The 20,138-nt window shown below is 36.2% G+C and overlaps 1 protein-coding gene across 1 annotated transcript; it reads right to left on the bottom strand.

Moving 5' to 3' along the window:
* Positions 1-17,827: 17,827 nt before the first annotated feature.
* LOC110893161 lies at positions 17,828-18,511 on the bottom strand. The gene is made up of 2 exons (XM_022140281.1): positions 17,920-18,511; positions 17,828-17,865 (listed from the first exon to the last, which is right to left on the bottom strand). The coding sequence occupies exons 1-2, from the start codon at positions 18,509-18,511 to the stop codon at positions 17,828-17,830; spliced, it is 630 nt and encodes a 209-aa protein (XP_021995973.1).
* Between the last annotated feature and the right edge of the window lie 1,627 nt (positions 18,512-20,138).

Genomic DNA, 20,138 nt, shown 5'->3' with positions numbered 1-20,138 from the left:
TCAATAGCGACGAATATGACCTTTAGCGGCGACAACCAGGCCAATAACGACCTATCAATACCGGCGATCCTTTAGCGGCGACATGTCACCGCTAAAAGGTAATAGCGGCGATAAATGTGGGCAATAGCGGCGACAGTTGTCGCCGCTAAAGGTGCCAGTTTCTTGTAGTGCAATTAACAGGTTTCGTGTCTAAAACTGGTCGACACGATAAGATCTTAACAAGTTTCGTGTCTAAACAGGTTAAAACCCGTTAACATGTTAAGACCCGTTAAGTACACGTCAATAATTAAAAATTAAAAAAATATTATATGTGGATGTGGACATGGGGTCATCAGTCGTGGGACCTGTGATTAATTATATACAAACACACGCGGTTCGTTTTCACAATCCAAACCCTAATTTTTAAATCTCTCTCATAAACACCACCATTCCCAATTCAGTTCACAGCTTCCCCAATTCGATCGTGTTCGTGTCTTAAACAGGTCGTGTTCGTGTCTTAACAGATCGTGTTCGTGTCTTAAACAGGTCGTATGATACGTTGGTAAATTTTTCGTGTCTTAACAGGTCGTTTCGTGTAACCTGTTTATTAACAGGTTCATGTTCGTGTTTCGAAAATCTGACACGATAAGATTTCGTGTCGTGTTCGTGTTTACGTGTTTCAGGTTAATGTCTTATCGTGTTCGTGTCTTAACAGATCGAGTTGACCCGTTATGCCAGCCCTAGATTTACAGTTGATATTATATTATATTATATTATATTATATTATATTATATTATATTATATTATATTATATTATATTATATTATATTATATTATATTATATTATATTATATTATATTATATTATATTATATTATATTATATTATATTATATTATATTATATTATATTATATTATATTATATTATATTATATTATATTATATTATATTATATTATATTATATTATATTATATTATATTATATTATATTATATTGTATTGTATTGTATTGTATTGTATTGTATTGTATTGTATTGTATTGTATTGTATTGTATTGTATTGTATTGTATTGTATTGTATTGTATTGTATTGTATTGTATTGTATTGTATTGTATTGTATTGTATTGTATTGTATTGTATTGTATTGTATTGTATTGTATTGTATTGTATTGTATTGTATTGTATTGTATTGTATTGTATTGTATTGTATTGTATTGTATTGTATTGTATTGTATTGTATTGTATTGTATTGTATTGTATTGTATTGTATTGTATTGTATTGTATTGTCTTGTATTGTATTGTATTGTATTGTCTTGTATTGTATTGTATTGTTTTGTCTTGTATTGTATTGTATTGTATTGTGTTGTCTTGTATTGTATTGTATTGTATTGTATTGTATTGTATTGTATTGTATTGTATTGTATTGTATTATATTCTCTTGATTTGTATTGTATTGTATTGTATTGTATTGTATTGTATTGTATTGTATTGTATTGTATTGTATTGTATTGTATTGTATTGTATTGTATTGTCTTGTATTGTATTGTCTTGTATTGTCTTGTATTGTATTGTATTGTATTGTATTGTATTGTATTGTATTGTATTGTATTGTATTGTATTGTATTGTATTGTATTGTATTGTATTGTATTGTATTGTATTGTATTGTATTGTATTGTATTGTATTGTATTGTATTGTATTGTATTGTATTGTATTGTATTGTATTGTATTGTATTGTATTGTATTGTATTGTATTGTATTGTATTGTATTGTATTGTATTGTATTGTATTGTATTGTATTGTATTGTATTGTATTGTATTGTCTTGTCTTGTATTGTCTTGTATTGTCTTGTCTTGTATTGTCTTGTATTGTATTGTCTTGTATTGTATTGTCTTGTCTTGTCTTGTATTGTATTGTATTGTATTGTATTGTATTGTATTGTATTGTATTGTCTTGTATTGTCTTGTATTGTATTGTATTGTATTGTATTGTATTGTATTGTATTGTATTGTGTTGTATTGTGTTGTATTGTGTTGTATTGTGTTGTATTGTATTGTGTTGTGTTGTGTTGTGTTGTGTTGTGTTGTGTTGTGTTGTGTTGTGTTGTGTTGTGTTGTGTTGTGTTGTGTTGTGTTGTGTTGTGTTGTGTTGTGTTGTGTTGTGTTGTGTTGTGTTGTGTTGTGTTGTGTTGTGTTGTGTTGTGTTGTGTTGTGTTGTGTTGTGTTGTGTTGTGTTGTGTTGTGTTGTGTTGTGTTGTGTTGTGTTGTGTTGTGTTGTGTTGTGTTGTGTTGTGTTGTGTTGTGTTGTGTTGTGTTGTGTTGTGTTGTGTTGTGTTGTGTTGTGTTGTATTGTATTGTATTGTATTATATTATACTATACATTAAAACACCTCACTAGCTACAGTATAAACAATGTCCATTCTTTTGAATTTAATTACAAGTGTGCCATCCACTCACATACTTAACTTTATTTAATCTTTATGGCATTTTTGTAATTTACCTCTTTTTGAGTGACATTTGTAACATCTCACAAGAATTCTTTTTTCTTTTTATGTTTTGACCACAAAGGATTCGCTTCTTACCATTTTGCCGCTTCAACTTTTGTTAGTTTTTTTTAAAAACAATTTACATTCTTAGCCCTTGAATTTTAATAAACTTATTAAACGTCCCCTGAACTCTAATAAAGTTATTATTACCCCTTTTAAACCGTTTTATATACAATGCTATAATCTTTTTTTTAAGTTTCAAATTAATACCTTGGACTTTAAATAATATAGATGTTTAACCAAGTAGTTTCATTTTCGTATTATAACTTTCGTTCGTTATTTTTTTCACAACTAATTCACGTTATAATTTTTTAGAAAACAAACTAATCTGATACCACCTAAAAACTTATAAATTTACTTTTACGTTATCTAAAATTGATGTTTTAAAACTGGTCATTATTAATTTTTACAAGTTGGTTTTGAATATATATTGTAATGTAATATAGTAGTTTAAAAAGTTGATCTTTATTGTTTGATTCGTACACGGATTCCTCGCTGCAACGCACGATGAGGAAATCCTAGTATACATTAAATAACATCACAAACTACATCATACTGTTTTACCTTTATATTTTGACCACAAGTGTTTTTTAGTTTTGGTTTTTACATTTATACCCCTAACATGATTTAAATATTTTAAGTTATATTAATAGGCTACATTTACGTAATTAATAATATAGCAATTTATATTATAATAATAAGTTATTAAATAACATCAACTGTAACCTCTATAGTGTATTTTTATGTTTTGCTTTAGCCTTTATACTATAAATAATATACGTCTTTAATCCTATAGTTTTATTTTCCTTTTATGACTTTCGTTCGTTAGTTTTCTAAGGACCAAGTGATTTTTCGAAAACGGTGTAACTCCACGTCACCACCACCATTTTGTCGTTCGTTCAAGTCGCTACATCATGTCATAGGTACCACGCAACCATTTTTCTTCTATATGTTATATTTTTTTCGTTTTTGTTGTTTTACATATTTATATTGTGCAGCTTCATAGTGTCCTTAATGTTTGGTTCGTACTAAGATTCTCTGCCACAACACGCGGTAGGGAAATCCTAGTATATATTTATGTGTATTTAAGTTTTTATTTTTTAATCAATGATTTTCACATAGTTAAAACAAAAACTAGATTTACTATAAGCATACTAGAGCTCGGAATATTCTATCACAGTTGCAAAAAATTCTTTACAACAAAAGTATAGAATCTAAGTTATTAATGTTACTAATAATCATAAAAAATTTCTTTATAACTAATTAAGAAAAGTTTCTCGGATCCTAATTTTTTACTTACCTCGGGGACGTTGGTTGTAGATGGGTCGCATTTAAACGTGCTCAATGTTTATGCGCCCCAAAAAATCGTGGCTAAAAGGAATCTTTGGGTTAAATTAAGGGATTTGATTGGCAGAGGTCAAGGTATGTGGATAGTATTGGGTGATTTTAATGTTGTTTGTTGGCCAGAAGAAAGGAAGAACTCAAGATTTCATCATACGAGTGCTGCAGATTTCAATCTTTTTATTGACGAAGTCAGATTACAGGAGTATTATATGAGGAGTAATAGGTTTACTCATGTGGCAATGAACGGTGGAAATTTTAAGTTAAGTAAGATTGACAGGATTCTGGTCTGTCAAGCATTTTTTAATAGATGGCCCCTGGCATATTTTAGAGCCTTACCGAGGGGCTTGTCCGATCATACTCCTCTGTTGTTAACTTTGTTGGATTCCAACTTTGGATATAAACCTTTCCGATGGTTTAATTCGTGGTTGGATAGAGAGGGTTGTCAGGAGGTGGTTACAAAAGCGTTAAGAGAATCTTCTTTTGTGGGGGGTCCAGATGTGGTTATCATGAATAAACTTAAAGTTGTCAGAGAAGCACTTAGAATTTGGTGGGCTGAAGTTAAACTAAAAGAAGGAGAGGATCTTGAAATGTATAAGAATGAAATTCAAAAATTAGAGCTGATTATGGAAGAAAGGGATTTAGAAGAGGAGGAGATTTGGGTTTGGGAGGAATGCAAAAAAGAAGTGGTTCAGGTGAATTATTGGAAGTGTAGAGACATGAAACAGAAATCCCAAGTTAGATGGGCTTCGCAGGGTGACGAGAATTCCGCGTACTTTTATAGGGTAGTGAACGGGAGGAAAGCTTCGAATAGTATTCCAGGCCTGCTAGTGGATGGTCAGTGGATTTCTAAGCCGAGTTTGGTCAAGAAAGAAGTTCTTCAGTTTTTTCGGAATCATTTCTCGGAGAAGTTTTCGGTTACGCCTGTCCTTGAGTGTGATAATTTTAAGGCGCTTTCTAATGAGGAAGCTGACAGGTTAGTTCGGCCGTTTTCAAAAGATGAAATAAGGGAGGCAGTGTTTGCTTGTGGGTCTGACAGAGCTCCGAGTCCTGATGGTTTTAACTTCAATTTCGTTAAACATTTTTGGGATTATTTGGAAGGTGATTTTTTAAAGTTATTTAATAATTTTTACAATACGGGGGAGATTAGTAGAGGGTGCGGTACCTCGTTTATAACTCTTATTCCTAGGACTTGTTCGCCGGTAGGGTTAAAAGATTATAGGCCAATTACTTTAGTTGGAGTTATTAGCAAAATTATTTCTAAAGTGTTGGCTTCAAGGGTGAAGGAGGTGATGGGGAAAGTTATCTCAGACTCTCAGACCGCTTTTCTTAAAGATAGATTTATTTTGGATGGTCATTTAATTATAAACGAGCTATATGGTTGGATCAAAAAGTCGGGGAGGCAAGCTTTTTTGCTGAAAATTGATTTTGAAAAAGCATATGACAATGTAAATTGGGGTTTTCTTCTTTCGGTGATGGGTCAGATGGGGTTTCCTAGGAAATGGTGTCATTGGATGAAGGGGATTCTTCAGTCTGCTAGGTCGGCTATCTTGGTCAATGGGTCGCCCACTTTCGATTTTCAGTGTTATAAGGGGATCAGACAAGGGGATCCTTTGTCTCCGTTTTTATTTCTCATGGTCATGGAGGCCTTCTCGTGCATGGTTAGAAAGGCTTGCGATTTGGGGGAGTTGAAGGATCTTAGAGGTTTTGATGGGGGCCCTCCCATCTCTCATTTATTATATGCAGATGATGCTTTGATATTGGGGGAATAGTCGAGGGAGAATATAGAGAAGACGGCTAGATTACTTAGAGTTTTTTACAGCTGCTCGGCGCTAAAAATAAATTTAAAAAAATCTTCATTGTTTGGTATTGGGGTTGATGACGTAGAAGTGAAGGTTATGGCTAGAGTCTTGGGTTGTCGGGTTGGGGAGTTCCCGTTCGATTACTTCGGGATCAAAGTCGGTGCGAACATGAATAAGAGTTTCCATTGAGATTCGGTTATTGACACAGTTAAAAGTCGGTTAGCTTCTTGGAAGGCGAATGTGTTATCTATGGGTGGAAGGCTAACCCTAATTAAATCGGTGTTGGCTAATTTACCGGTGTGTTATTTGTCTTTATACAAAGCTCCGAATAAAGTGACGGACCAGATGGAGAAATTGATGAGAAATTTTCTATGGGCAGGTTCGACTGTAAAAAGATGAGTTGGGTGGCGTGGGATACAGTGACAAAATCTAAAAAAATGGTGGTTTGGGTGTTACGAGATTAAAGGATGCGAACTTTGCGCTTTTGGCAAAATGGGCTTGGAGATTTAAAATTCAAAAGGATAGTATATGGCGTAAAGTGGTGGAGAGGGTTCACGGGGGAAGGGGTAGATGGGATTTCATGCCTCTAAATCGTAGATTTAACGGGTGTTGGAATTCTATTGTTAAGGTGATGGCTAGACGAACCTTTAAGGGGAAAAAATTCAATACGTTCATAAAGGCGAAGATTGGGAATGGTCGGTCGATTAATTTCTGGTTAGATTTATGGGTTGGGTTGACCGTGTTAAAAATTAGGTGGCCTTGTCTTTATAATTTGGAACGTCAAAAAAGTTGTACGGTTGCGGATAGGCTTCGGGTGGTTAATCGCAGTTTGAGGTTTATAACGGATTGGAAAAGAGGAATCTCAACAGTTGAGGAAATTTCCGAAATTCAAGACGTAAGTTTTCTCCTCAATAATATTTCGTTGTCGGCTTCCAAAGATTTGTGGTATTGGGGGGACGATGTCAAAGATGTTTTCTCGGTGGCTGCGGTGAAGCTGTTGATTCGAGATGATGAAGAGGTGAGCCGTGGTCAGATTATGCGCTGGGAATCTTGGATTCCGATCAAAATAAATATTTTTGTTTAGAGAGCTGAGATGGACCGTATCCCTACTAAAGCGGCTCTGATTAGAAGACGGATAAATATTCAAGATGCTTCATGTAGTTTATGCGATTCTGGGGATGAGGATGTGATGCATCTTTTGTCAGGGTGTGGCTTTTCTTTTGGAGTTTGGTCTGCAGTGGGAAAATGGTGCAAGATTATGCCTTTAATGGCTTTCGATTTTTTAGATGTGCTGAGATTTCATGAACAAGTGTCAGGAGGTAAGTGGGCTAAAAAGTGGTTCGAGGGGTTGTTATGATTACCTGTTGGGCGATCTGGAAAGCTCGGAACGAGAAACTTTTTCTTGGGTCAAGTCCGAGGGTCGTAGACGTGGTGGCATTGATAAAGTCATGGTCTTTTTTGTGGTTAAAAGGTAGGACTAAATTTTCTGATATTGTGTGGAAGGATTGGATTCGTAATCCTATGTATATGTTGTAATTGTGTTTTTGGCGGCCCTTGTTTCGAGGGTGCGTCTTGGTTCTAATGAAGTTTACTGTTAAAAAAAAAGTTTCTTTAATAAATGAAATCTATCAAACAAATCAATCCTCACATCCAATCGAGACTTGTGCCATTAGAAAAATGACTCTCAATTGCAGGACAAAATTTGTCGCTAAAAGTTCCGGATGTTGCCGCTAAAAGCAATAATGCCAACTCCTTGTTGCTATTGTGTCGCCGCTAATATATATATATATATATATATATATATATATATATATATATATATATATATATAGGTAAAGTGTAGGATACAAATTCCCTAATCGTACATTACATACGCGACAGTAGTGGCCGTACACGTGTCCTGATTCGTTTTTCTTTGATAAGGTTAAATCAGACATTTAATTCAATCATCTGAGGGCAAATTCGTCTCTTCATTCAATCAGCGAGAAGTTCGTTACACTAATATCCCGGTAATTATCATTCGAATCAGTTTCAAATTTTTCATAATTCTCAAATTGCAGTTTTCGTTCTTCTGCGTTGGGTTTCATTCAATTGTTTTTTTTCGATGGATCCACAGAGCAGCACTGCACGAACAGATGTTGATTTTGAAGAAACTCGACCGATCGGTGATCATGCTCAATTATGTGCATATCAGAGAGTTTCGATTGAAGATGTTTTAAATCCGCAATCTGCAAATCCAAATCCAAATCCAAATGCAAGTACAAGTGCTATAAACGAAGAGACGAATGGTAATTATGTTAATGCTGATCTTTAAATTGTTCGTATAATTGTTTTTGTTTAATCGTAGCAATGACTTTGCATTGTTGTAGCTGTTTTTGAAGTTTGATTGTTGAGTATATTTTGATTTGAAAGCAACATGTATAAGTTCGCATGTTATGAGTTTTTCAATCCGCATGTGATGTTTTTTCTGTTACAGATTTTCGCATGTTTTGATATAACAAATCCCATGTGTAAAACATATTCATCAAAATCATCATTTTCGCATGTTATGGCTCCTACATTTCGCATGTGTTGTTGTTCTTACGTTGAAATTATGCAGTCATTAATATATCGCATGTAAGGAGTATGATAATTCGCATGTGTTTTTTTTTTGTTTTTTTATTTGATTTATGTAGATGAAAGGATTTACACTCCGGAGGTTCAAGCATCAACTACACCTGTGGTTGGAATGCAATTTACCTCTATTGAACAAGCATATGCGTTTTACAAATCATATGCTAAGTTAGCTGGTTTTTCTACTCGGAAGGGTGGTGAAGTACACAGTGGTGGTATAACCAAAACTAAGTATTTTGTTTGTTCTAAAGAGGGTCATAAGGCGGTGTGTATCGAAGATCGTTATTCGAAGTCAAAAAAGCCATACAAATCAAGGAACAGGGGTACCATTAGAACTGGATTCAAAGCTCATCTTATGATTTGCACGGTGGATGGTAGATTATATACAGTAAAGAGATTTGTTGATGGACATAATCATAAGTTTGTATGTCCACATGATATTCATATGCTTCCAGCTTACAGACAATTGTCAGATGTCGAGGAGGAGATGGTATGGGAACTAGGCACTTTAAACCTTGGTCCTGTCAAAGCTTTCCATATAATGAGGAAACGTTATGGTGGTTTCGAGAACGTTGGTGCCACGGTTGATGATTGCAAAAATTTTAGGAATCGAATTAACAGCTATATAAGAGAATATGACGCTGACATTGTGATTAATAGGATGACCGACAAAAAATAGTATTTAGTTGATTATTCGTTTGAATATTCTGTTGATGATGACAAACGGTTAACTGGTTTGTTCTGGGCTGATGGGTTATGCAAGCTTAACTTTATGGAGTTTGGGGATGTGATACCGTTCGATGCAACTTTCAAGACAAACAGGTAAGTGTTTCAAGACAAAAATGTTTTTTATTTATTTTCGCATGTTATATGATTTCCTAAACTTGCAATATCGCATGTGTAGACATTGAAGAGTTGGTGTTGAGTATATCGCATCTTATACTGTTTATTTTCGCATATGATATCTGTCTATTTCGCATGTTTCAGTGTATATTTCGCATGTGTTTGTTCAGGTACAAGATGGTGTTTGTTCTGTTTACTAGCATTGACAACCACTGTAGAAATGTAACCCTTGGAGCTGGGTTGTTGGCATCGGAGAGCATTGAATCCTACAAATGGCTTCTGAATTCATTCGTAAAGTCATTTGGTCGGCAGCCAAAGGTTGTAGTGACGGATCAAGACCCTGCTATGAAACAGGCTATTGAGGACGTTTTTTCTACCAGCATACACCGATTGTGCATGTGACACATAATGAAAAAAGTGGCAGATAAGGTATAGGATTCTATATTGTCTTTCGTTAGAGTTTTTTTATAATATAGATTTTGTTATAGGCGCTCATAAAAAGCATTTATCGGTATAGGTGGGACATGAGTTGTGCAGTAACGATGAGTTTAAAAGGAGGATGTGCGACATTGTATGGACTGATTCCATTGAGCCTGAAGAATTCGAGAGACAGTGGAAGTTGGTGACGATTGAGTTCGGTCTCACTGAAAACAAATAGATTGATGATATGTTTTCGATGAGATACATGTGGATTCCGGATTTTTACCGGCATGAGCCCATGTCTGGTCTCATGCGAACAACTTCGAGATCAGAGAGCGAGAATCATTTTTTTTGCCAGGTGTCAAATTCACAACTCACTCTTGTAGAGTTTATGAATCATTTTGACGGTGCAATGGATGTCCAAAGGTTCAATCACAGAAAGAATGATCATATTTCAAGATATACTGAGCCTGTTGATTGGAGCGAAACTACTTTGGAAAAAGATGCTGCTAAGATATACACCAGGTCTATATTCTTTGATCAGCAAGTAGAGATTTATGGAACAATTTCCGAATGTCTGACGATGGACACCCAAAATCGAGGGTCCACAGATCAGGATATTGTTGAAAGACTTTAAAGCCCATGGAGATGGTTTATTAGAGGTATTATAGCATATATATTTCAAACATGCGATTTTGAAAACCTATATGCGAATTTCATTTTCAGAACATGATTTTACAATATGCGATTTTGATGTACGCATGCGATTTTAAATTTATACAATTAAATGATTTTTAGACATGCGAAAATTTTAATTTACACATGTGATTTTAATTTTTAATATATATTTTTTCTTTTGGTTTTCTTAGGTGTCGTTCAAGAATCTTGAAAATGATGTAACTGCACAGCGTAGCTGTTTGCGTTTTGAGCAGTATGGGCTGCTATGTAAACACATCTATTTTCTTTTCAAGATGTTTGGTGTTAAAGAAATACCAAACAAATATGTTATGAAGAGATGGACAAAGGATGTGGTGCCGAATGAATTAGATGTGAAGTACAATTTAAATGTGGGTGGCAAGGATGTCCAACACAAGGCTAAACGGATTGCTCGTGAAATCATCCACACAGGGGAGTATTTGGTTAGCAATTTGATTTCCGACCTTGATCAACTTGTTTTAGTGAGGGATCAAATGATGCAGCTTAAAGAGAGAGTTGATCAGGGTCGTATAACCAAGCAACTTGATCCAAAATATGACCGATTTTCAAAGTTGATTGGTTACCAACAACCAGTAACTGATGCACCTCCTACTATCCGTGTGCCGGCCGGTATAAGAAACAAAGGTCGTGGTCGCATAAAAGGATTAAATCCAAGAAGGAACAAATGATCAACCGCAAAGGAAAAAGGTCAAGGACATTGTCACACCCCGATATTTCCACGTATTACCGGTGGGCCCGGTGGGGAGTATCGTGACGTAGTTGATATCATCATAGTCAATATTCACAGTTCAATGCACAACGGAAGTCTAAAAGTAAAATATTACAAACCGAATTGAAAGTATCAAAGTATTACAAACGGAATGTAAAGGATCCACAAGCGGATCAAAACAAAGAAAGATATTGTTCAACAGATTTTTAAGTGATAAAGCTTGGATAATTCTTTATTTAAGTCACTTGGGAGAAACCAGCCTATTCCGCCTAGTACCTGCACTTAACCTTTTGGAAAATACGTCAGTTTACACTGGTAAATACAATTAACTGACCCTTTTGAAAATGTTTAAGAAAATTGATTTGAATGCACAAGGCACAAATAATCTTTTATAATTTGGGATAATTATTTAAAAATAATCCTGTAAAAGAATTACATGTTCGTTATACATTCAGTAGCCCGGGCTGAATACTGGGTTAAAGATTAATAGACACACCACATAATATATCCCACAGTGAGTTATTCTCGAACAGGCGGGTATATTATTTTTACATACGCGCCGGCAGGTGTATGCCTACACCCCGTGCTTAAGTCGTGACCATTTCAATGAATGAGCCGAGGATATCCAGGACATGGTCATTAACCCCCCAAAGGCTTAAAACAAACGAAACTGATTAAACGGGTTATCTCAATGAATTAACCTTCATATGATTAAAAATCCGATACCCGACTAAGCGGTATTTTATATACCGTACCCCAAGCCCATATAAGGGAAAATAAGTTAAAAGTATTTACTTGAGCAAATTATACAAATTTATCCCACTCGTATACAATCGCAAGTGCAACTATCTTTTACTGGGCTCCTAAATCTAGAACGAAGGTTTTAATAACCTATTAGATTCCTAACGGGTCTTAATTACGTTCAAACTTAGACCGGTTAGTTTTAAAGGAAGATATACAGTTCAAAACGTAAGATTAAGCGAAGACCGGATTAGAATATGGTTTAGACCTGACAAGTTTGGAGACTTGTATAATATGGGTAAACTAAACACATTCTAGATTTTGAGGTAAAAATGATAAGGGTTGACCCGTCTCGGTCAATTTATGCAAACTAGTAACATAAACCGTACCGAACACGAAAAATGCATAACGGATAACCAAATGAGTCATGTACAGGTTTCATAAGTTAATATGCCTTAAATATGTTGTGATATCAGTAGGATACCTTCCATTATGCCCAAAATGAATTTAAAATCAATTTATGCCCCGTAGGGGTATTTTGGTCATTTTAAAGCTTATAAGAGATATTAAATAATAATCTGAGGTTCTGGTCTGAATAGATCAGTAAAAATATTTATTTTTGTAAGTCATAACAGTTGGGTATTGCATATATGTGAAATTTATCATTTTTAACCAAACTGTGCACCGTAGGGGCAATTTGGTCATTTCACATAAGGTTTAATTGTCAAAACTGGAAATCTGAGTTCAAAACTTTTTCTTACTGTTAAAGTATAAAAATTTACTTAAAACATCAGTAAGTATTAAGTCTTATATGTTAAAAATAGTTTTAACCCATACTATGCGTTTAAAACGCGTAAAAAGTCGGTTTTAAATGATTTCCAGGTTATATAAGAAAAGCTGAGATTTTTATTAGTCCAGAAGGCTTAAAATATTTTATTTATCATATAAAATCAATAGCAAAAGGTTTGGTATCAAAATGTCATGTAAAACTCATTTTATTAGCAAAAAGGGTATAACCGTCAATTACCGAATTAAAGCAAGAACCCTATGTTATGATCAATTTAAAAATAATTAAAAATATTCAAAAATCCCAAAATATTATGTTACATCAGTGGGTAAAAAGTTTGGTGTCGAAATTTGGGTTTAAATAGGCTTTATGCTAATTATGTCGTTTAATTAATAAAAAGCTTTCAAATTACGATATTGAGCATATCTCCTAATCAGACCTCAAACTGATGTCAAATTTTTAGGACACGTTTACAAATTGGTAATAAAGGTTTTTGTCCTCTCACATTTTCAAAAATCTCGTTTTTACAAGAAAAGGGCATAATGGTCAATTTTAGGCATATAATCGGAAACATGCAACGAACTAGGATTACAAAGGAACCACATTGTATAAACTCAGAGGATTATACTAATATGTAACATGGTCCTAATGGAACCCTAAGGCATTTCTAAAACAATCTAAATTGGGCCAGAACTGAAAGTCAAAGCAAAAGTCTACTTTTGCGACTTTCGGTTCCGAACCGAGCCTAAACTCGGAATTGTCGGGTTGAACATGCTTAGACATGTTCTTATATTGTTTACCAAGTTATTTTAGTGTCAAAACATGTTCTATAACCTCTACACTATCAGTTATGTGTTTATTTGCAAAAATAGCTTTCTGTTGACTTTTTAATGTTAAGTTTGACCCGACAATTGACCAAGTTAGAGTGGAAATCAGTAAGTGCCCTTTTAAGGGTTTATTACCTACATAATTACCAACTCATAGCCACTTTCACTTCGAATAATGGCTGGACCGTTTGTGATTAATCACAAAGTCAAAGCTTAATTACGATAACTTTGACTTTCAGTCATTAAGCTAATAAAATCTTAATTACAGAAGCTAAGGGTACTTACAAGAGTCCTTAGCACGAAAATTTGAACTAATAGAGCCTCCTTAAAGACCAGGTTGCTCCAGAAAACTCAGATGAGTGTGTGTTTGTGAATTTCTTTGAATGGTGCAAGTCTCAAATGAAGAAATGAAGCCTATTTATAGTGATTTTCAATCCACAAGATCAATCCGTGTGTCCTCAGGTGTTCTTTGATGTTTAACAAGTGTATAGTGGTTTTTAAAAACCAGTTGCATGCTGTTGTTTACGTTTACAGGTTGCAGCAAATCTAGAACAGATTTCAGGTTGCAGAGCCGGGCATCTGCCAGTTCAGGCTGGAAAACCTTACCTGTTGCGCCACGCGCCAGACCAGGGGATCCTGGCGCGCCACGCGAGAAACCAAGTTTTAAAGTTCTTTTGTTTGTTTGCATGATCAGCCCCTGCACTTTTCTGAACGCGAATAACTGACTTTTTCAGCATGCATGGTCAATGGAATTAGGTCAGGGGTGTTCTAGGGAGTGTAGCCATGCATTTACAAGTCTTGGACATATTGAAAAAGTCTCCCGCATGAAGAATTACCTTATTTACACTTTTGACCCTTTTCTTGGAAATTTCAATTTACTTCACAATATTGAACCGGATCTTTATGAAATCTTTATCAGATATTTATGATGGTATATTAATACATTATAAAGCTTTAGGAACGTTAAAAGGTCACTCAGAGGTAAGAATTAACATGTTGACACTTTTAACCCCTGTGTTTTGTAACTTTTGATTTTTAAGCGCAAACGGCTTTTAGTGTCTGTGATTTTATTCAGAAATGAATACGAACATTATATAGAGTCATTCAGAGGCACAAGTTTGGCATGCTGACGCTTTTGGTCCTTCTATTAATATCTTTGTATTGTTTGACAGTTTTAGTCCTTCAAGATATTTTGAATCACAATTAGGGTTTATGACACGTGTCACCAATGTAATGGATGTGATTTTACGAGGTGTTACATCCTCACCCCCTTAAAAGAAATCTCGACCTCGAGATTTACTGAAATAAATGAGGGTATTTCTGCTTCATTGTGGATTCAACCTCCCACGTGTATTCGGGACCTCTATGGGCATCCCATTTAACCTTCACTATTGGCATGTGCTTCTTTCGAAGCTTCTTAACCTGTCGATCCTCAATCGACAAAGGCCTTTCAACAAACTTTAAGCTCTCATCAATATGCGCATCTTTATGTGACATGACTAGCGTTTCCTCAGCTAGACATTTCTTCAGATTGCAGATGTGGAACACATTATGAATTCCACTTAGCTCTTCAGGTATGTTTAACGTGTAAGCCACAGTTCCGACACATTCGATGATCTCGAATGGTCCTATGTATCTTGGGCTTAACTTGCCTTTCTTGCCAAATCGCATTACCCCTTTCCAGGGTGATACCTTCAGTAACACTTTGTCACCTACCTCGAATTTTAGAGGTTTACGCCTTTTATCTAGGTAGCTTTTTTGCCTATCCCTGCCAGCTTTGAGACGATCGCGTATCTGCACAATCTTAATTGTCGCCTCCAGGACTATATCCGGTCCTGTTAGTTAGAAATCTCCAACTTCTGCCTAACAAACAGGCGTCCTGCACTTTCTTCCATACAAAACTTCAAAAGGTGCAGCTTGAATACTGGAATGATAGCTATTATTATACGAAAATTCAATCAATGGAGGATGATCATCCCAACTTCCACTTAAATCAATAACACAAGCTCTTAACATATCCTCCAGTGTTTGAATTGTATGCTCGCTTTGACCATCCGTCTGAGGATGATATGCAGTGCTGAAGTTTAATCGAGTGCCTAGGGATTGCTGAAAGCTTTTCCAAAAATGCGATGTATACCTTGTATCCCTATCAGAGATAATAGACACTGGCACTCCGTGGAGAGATACTATCTCATCCACATACAGCTGAGCTAACTTATCTGAGCTGTGTGTTTCCTTAATAGGTAAGAAGTGGGCTGACTTAGTCAGTCTATCTACTATAACCCAAATAGTATCATTTCCTCGCTTCGTTTTCGGTAACTTAGTGATAAAATCTATAGTTACCATTTCCCACTTCCAGGTGGGAAGTTCAGGCTGTTGTAGCAAATCTGATGACTTTTGATGTTCTGCCTTAACTTGAGCACATGTCAGACATTTGGCCACATAAGTGGCTATAGATTTCTTCAAACCTATCCACTAGTAATTTGCCTTTACATCCTGGTACATCTTATCACTTCCAGGATGGACAAAATATTTGGAACTATGGGCTTCTTGGAGGATAGCGTCCCTGAGTCCTCCATAAATTGGAACCCATATTCGTCCATTCAATCTCAGAATCCCATCCTTGCCATAGGATAACTGTTCAGCAGTTACTCCCAACTTTTCATTCGAATAGTTGGCTTCTAGTACAGCTTCCTTCTGAGCGGCTAACAATCTTTCATTCAAACTGTTTTTCAATTCAATGCTCTTGGCATTGACTCTAATGGGCTTAACCCTTTCCTTTCTGCTCAAAGCATCGGCGACCACATTCGCCTTACCTGGATGGTATCGGATTTCACAATCATAATCGTTCAGTTTCTCCATCTATCGACGATGTCTCATGTTCAGATCCTTCTGATTAAACATATGTTAAAGGCTCTTGTGATCAGAATAGATCACACACTTGATACCATACAAATAATGCCTCCAAAGTTTTAGTGCAAACACAACGGCACCCAATTCCAAGTCGTGGGTGATGTAATTCTTTTCGTGCACTTTTAATTGTCGAGAAGTATAGGCAATAACCTTGCCTTTCTGCATGAGCACACATTCCATACCAGTGTGCGATGCGTCCCAGTATACCACAAACTCTTCGATTCCATCAGGCAATGTTAACACAGGTGCATTGCTTAACTTCTGCTTGAGAATATCAAAGGATTCTTGTTGCTAGGACCCCAATCAAACTTGATATTCTTGCGAGTCAATGAAGTTAGGGGTGCTGCAATCCTTGAGAAATTTTCAATAAAACGCCTTTAATAGCCTGCCAGACCCAAGAAGCTGCGAATCTCTGTGGGTGTCTTCGGTTCTTGCCAATTAATGATAGCTTCAATCTTAGCGGGATCCACCTGGATACCACGCTCACTTACAACATGTCCAAGAAATTGGACTTCACGAAGCCAAAACTCACATTTAGAAAACTTGGCGTAGAGCTTCTCATGCTGAAGAAGTTTAAGAATACAATGAAGGTGTTTCTCATGGTCAGCCTGATTCTTCGAATAAATAAGAATGTCATCAATAAAGACGATGACAAACTTGTCCAAGTAGGGTTTGCAAACGCGATTCATGAGATCCATGAACACTGTTGGTGCATTGGTGAGCCCAAAAGGCATCACCAAGAACTTGTAGTGACCATAACGAGTTCTAAATGCAGTCTTGAGTACATCTTCATCTCTAACCTTCAGCTGATGGTAACCTGACCTTAAATCAATCTTGGAGAAATAACTTGCCCCTTGCAATTGATCGAACAGATCGTTGATCCTGGGCAATGGATATCTGTTCTTGATTGTGACCCTGTTCAGTTCTCTATAATCGATACATAGACGCATCGATCCATCCTTCTTCTTTACAAACAGAATCGGTGCTCCCCAGGGAGATGAACTAGGTCGAATGAAACCTTTGGCCAATAAATCATCCAGTTGAGTCCTCAACTCTTTCATCTCTGTTGGTGCTAACCTGTAAGGTGCTCTTGCCACTGGCGCTGCTCCAGAAGAATGTCGATTCTGAACTCCACTTGTCTATCTAGTGGTAAACCAGGTAGTTCTTCGGGAAATACTTCTGGATATTCAGAAATGACAGGGATATCTTCAACCTTGGGCTTTGGTTCATCAATAGTTACATGTGCCATATAAATGACCCAACCTTTCTTCAAACACCTTGACGCCTTAAGCATTGACATTTGCTTAGGCAACCCATACTGAGTATCTCCTTGTATTGTAAGTGGCTCACCATATGGTGTCTATATAACCACTTGTTTCTTGTCACAAATAATCTGGGCTTGGTTATGAGATAACCAATCCATGCCAATCACTATGTCGAAACCAACTAATTTCAAAGGAAGCAAAGATAACGGAAAGGAGTGGTTCCTAATGGATATAAAACATCCATCTAACACAGTTGAAGCAGTTTCTATGGTGCCATCGGCTAATTCTACTTCATATTTTATGGTTAGGGTTTTAACAGGAATATTTAACAATTTACAAAACTTATCATCAACAACGATTTATCTGCACCCGAATCAAATAACACCCTTGCATAAACATCATTAATAAGAAAGGTACCTGTTATCACGTTATCATTCTGGATTGCTTCTTGAGCATTCATCTGAAAGACCTGGGCATTGGTCTTTTTGCCGTCTTCAGGTTTCTTGGCATACTTTGGGCAGTCAGACTTGATATACCCCTTCTCGTTACAGTTGTAACAAGTTGCATCCTTTATCTTCTTACAATCCAATGTCTTATGCTCGCTAGACTTACAAATTCCACAAACCCTAGGTTGTGATTGGGATTTCGACTCATACCTGCATTCTCCCAGATGGCGCTTCTTACAGATTTTGCATTTGGGCTTCTCACCCGAATGTTGATCATATTTCTTGAACTCTGAACTCTTCTTGTGGTCAGAATTCCCTTTATGTTTCTTGTCTGAATGGTGTGAGTTTTCATTCTCAAGCTTCCTCTTTCCTTCATCAGAATTCCTAAGCGATCTCTGCCTGACCGCATCAAGGGTAAGAGATAATGACAAATCAGCTACAGACCTAAAGGTAGTAGGTCGAGATGCTTTCACACTAGCTTTGATCTCCGGGGCTAAACCCCTAATAAAATGGGCTATACGCTTTGGTTCCGGGGTCACCAAGTAAGGAACCAATCGAGACATGGTATTAAAACTCGTAAGATATGCCTGACAATCCAAATTCTTCATAACCAATGTCAGAAAGTCAGTCTCGATCTTCTCAACCTCATGTTGAGGATAGGAATTTTCCTTGATCAAAGTCACAAACTGATCCCAAGACAGATTGTACAACAGGATCTTTCCAATAGCTTGGATTAGAGATCTCCACCAAGCTAGTGCTTCTCCTTTAAACGACTAAGACACAAACTTCACAATATCCCTATCAGCGCAACCACTAATATCAACCACGGTATCCATCTCGTCCTTCGGTTTGCAGGAGACGAAATACTTATATGAACAGGTCTTTGCACGTGGCTCTTGGTCGAATACAATTTTCTTGGACGGAACACTATGCTGATTTGAGGAGTGTTGAGCATCATCCTTCTTTGACTCGTGACGTTTAGAAGGTGGCTTACTATGAGCCTTAGAATGAGTCTTAGGGTGTGACTTGGAATGGGGTACTGATAAGGTCTTGCTATGTGTACCACTTGATTCCCTAAGCTGCCTATCCACGACTTTAGCAATAGCACTATCGATCAATGCTCGAAGTTCATCCCAGTTATATTGATCCTGGTAGTATCATGATTTTCCAGAGGGTGACTGTTGACTTCCTCAGATTCTGCCATGTAGCTTGATTGCTACATCAAATAATGATAATAATTTATTCAGAAGTCTATAACAGTACTATCATTCTTGATGATTTATTAACCATGGTATTAATGAACCATATTGGTTAATTTGTTAAGCATATATATTCAGGATTTTTATTATACTTATCCTCAGTTTAATTAAAATATAATAATGGCACAAAAGGCCAAAGTCACCAGGACAATTTAAATTATCAGCCATGATTTTATAGGATCGAGGCATTAAGGCTTGAATCATAGTTCATTTTGCTTGACAGGGAGTCGTAGACTACAACAGTCTTTAGTCTCAAAGGACATTAGTTATGGCCCGTAGGCACTTCATCACTAATGGATGATTAAATGATAATTAAGAAAAGGAATTGGAAGAATCCAATATAAGGATGACTTATGTGATTTTATCGAACCACATTTGCCAGGAGTGTTAACATGTTCTCAGATGTTAACAAAGGATCTGAATCTTAATAAGGAACTACCATCATGGCCCTGTCTTAAATGACACATGGCTAGGTTTTGCCTTCAAGATTTTGTTTAATAATGGCAGATTTTATAAAAGGAATGATATTTTTATTTATTTCAAATTTCATATTTATGCATATCATGACAAAAATGAAATTTTAAATCCAAACATTCCACTAATAATTAAAAGAGTACATAATTGCCCTAAACGGGACTTTAACAGAAATAACTTGCCCACGCAGGAGCTAAACTGAAATATAAGTCCTCGCAGGGACTAGGTACATAAATAGATGTCCACGCAGGGACTTAATTAAAATTTAAATACAAAACAAATAAACAAATAAGGAATCTCAATGGTCCCTTCTGTTCTTCCCCTTGATTAAATTTGCCAGACCCTTAAGAAATCCCCGGTGGCTTCTACGCTCCTCTTGAACCTCACGCTCCACCTGGCTCAACCTTTGTAAAATCTCCTGTTGCTGTTGTGGCTGGATCTGTGGTGGCTGCGGTTG

Source organism: Helianthus annuus, chromosome 12, assembly GCF_002127325.2.
Source record: "Helianthus annuus cultivar XRQ/B chromosome 12, HanXRQr2.0-SUNRISE, whole genome shotgun sequence".
Lineage (NCBI taxonomy): Eukaryota > Viridiplantae > Streptophyta > Magnoliopsida > Asterales > Asteraceae > Helianthus > Helianthus annuus.
The sequence above is the reverse complement of the archived record's forward strand: the minus strand, read 5'-3'. Positions and strand labels throughout refer to the sequence as shown.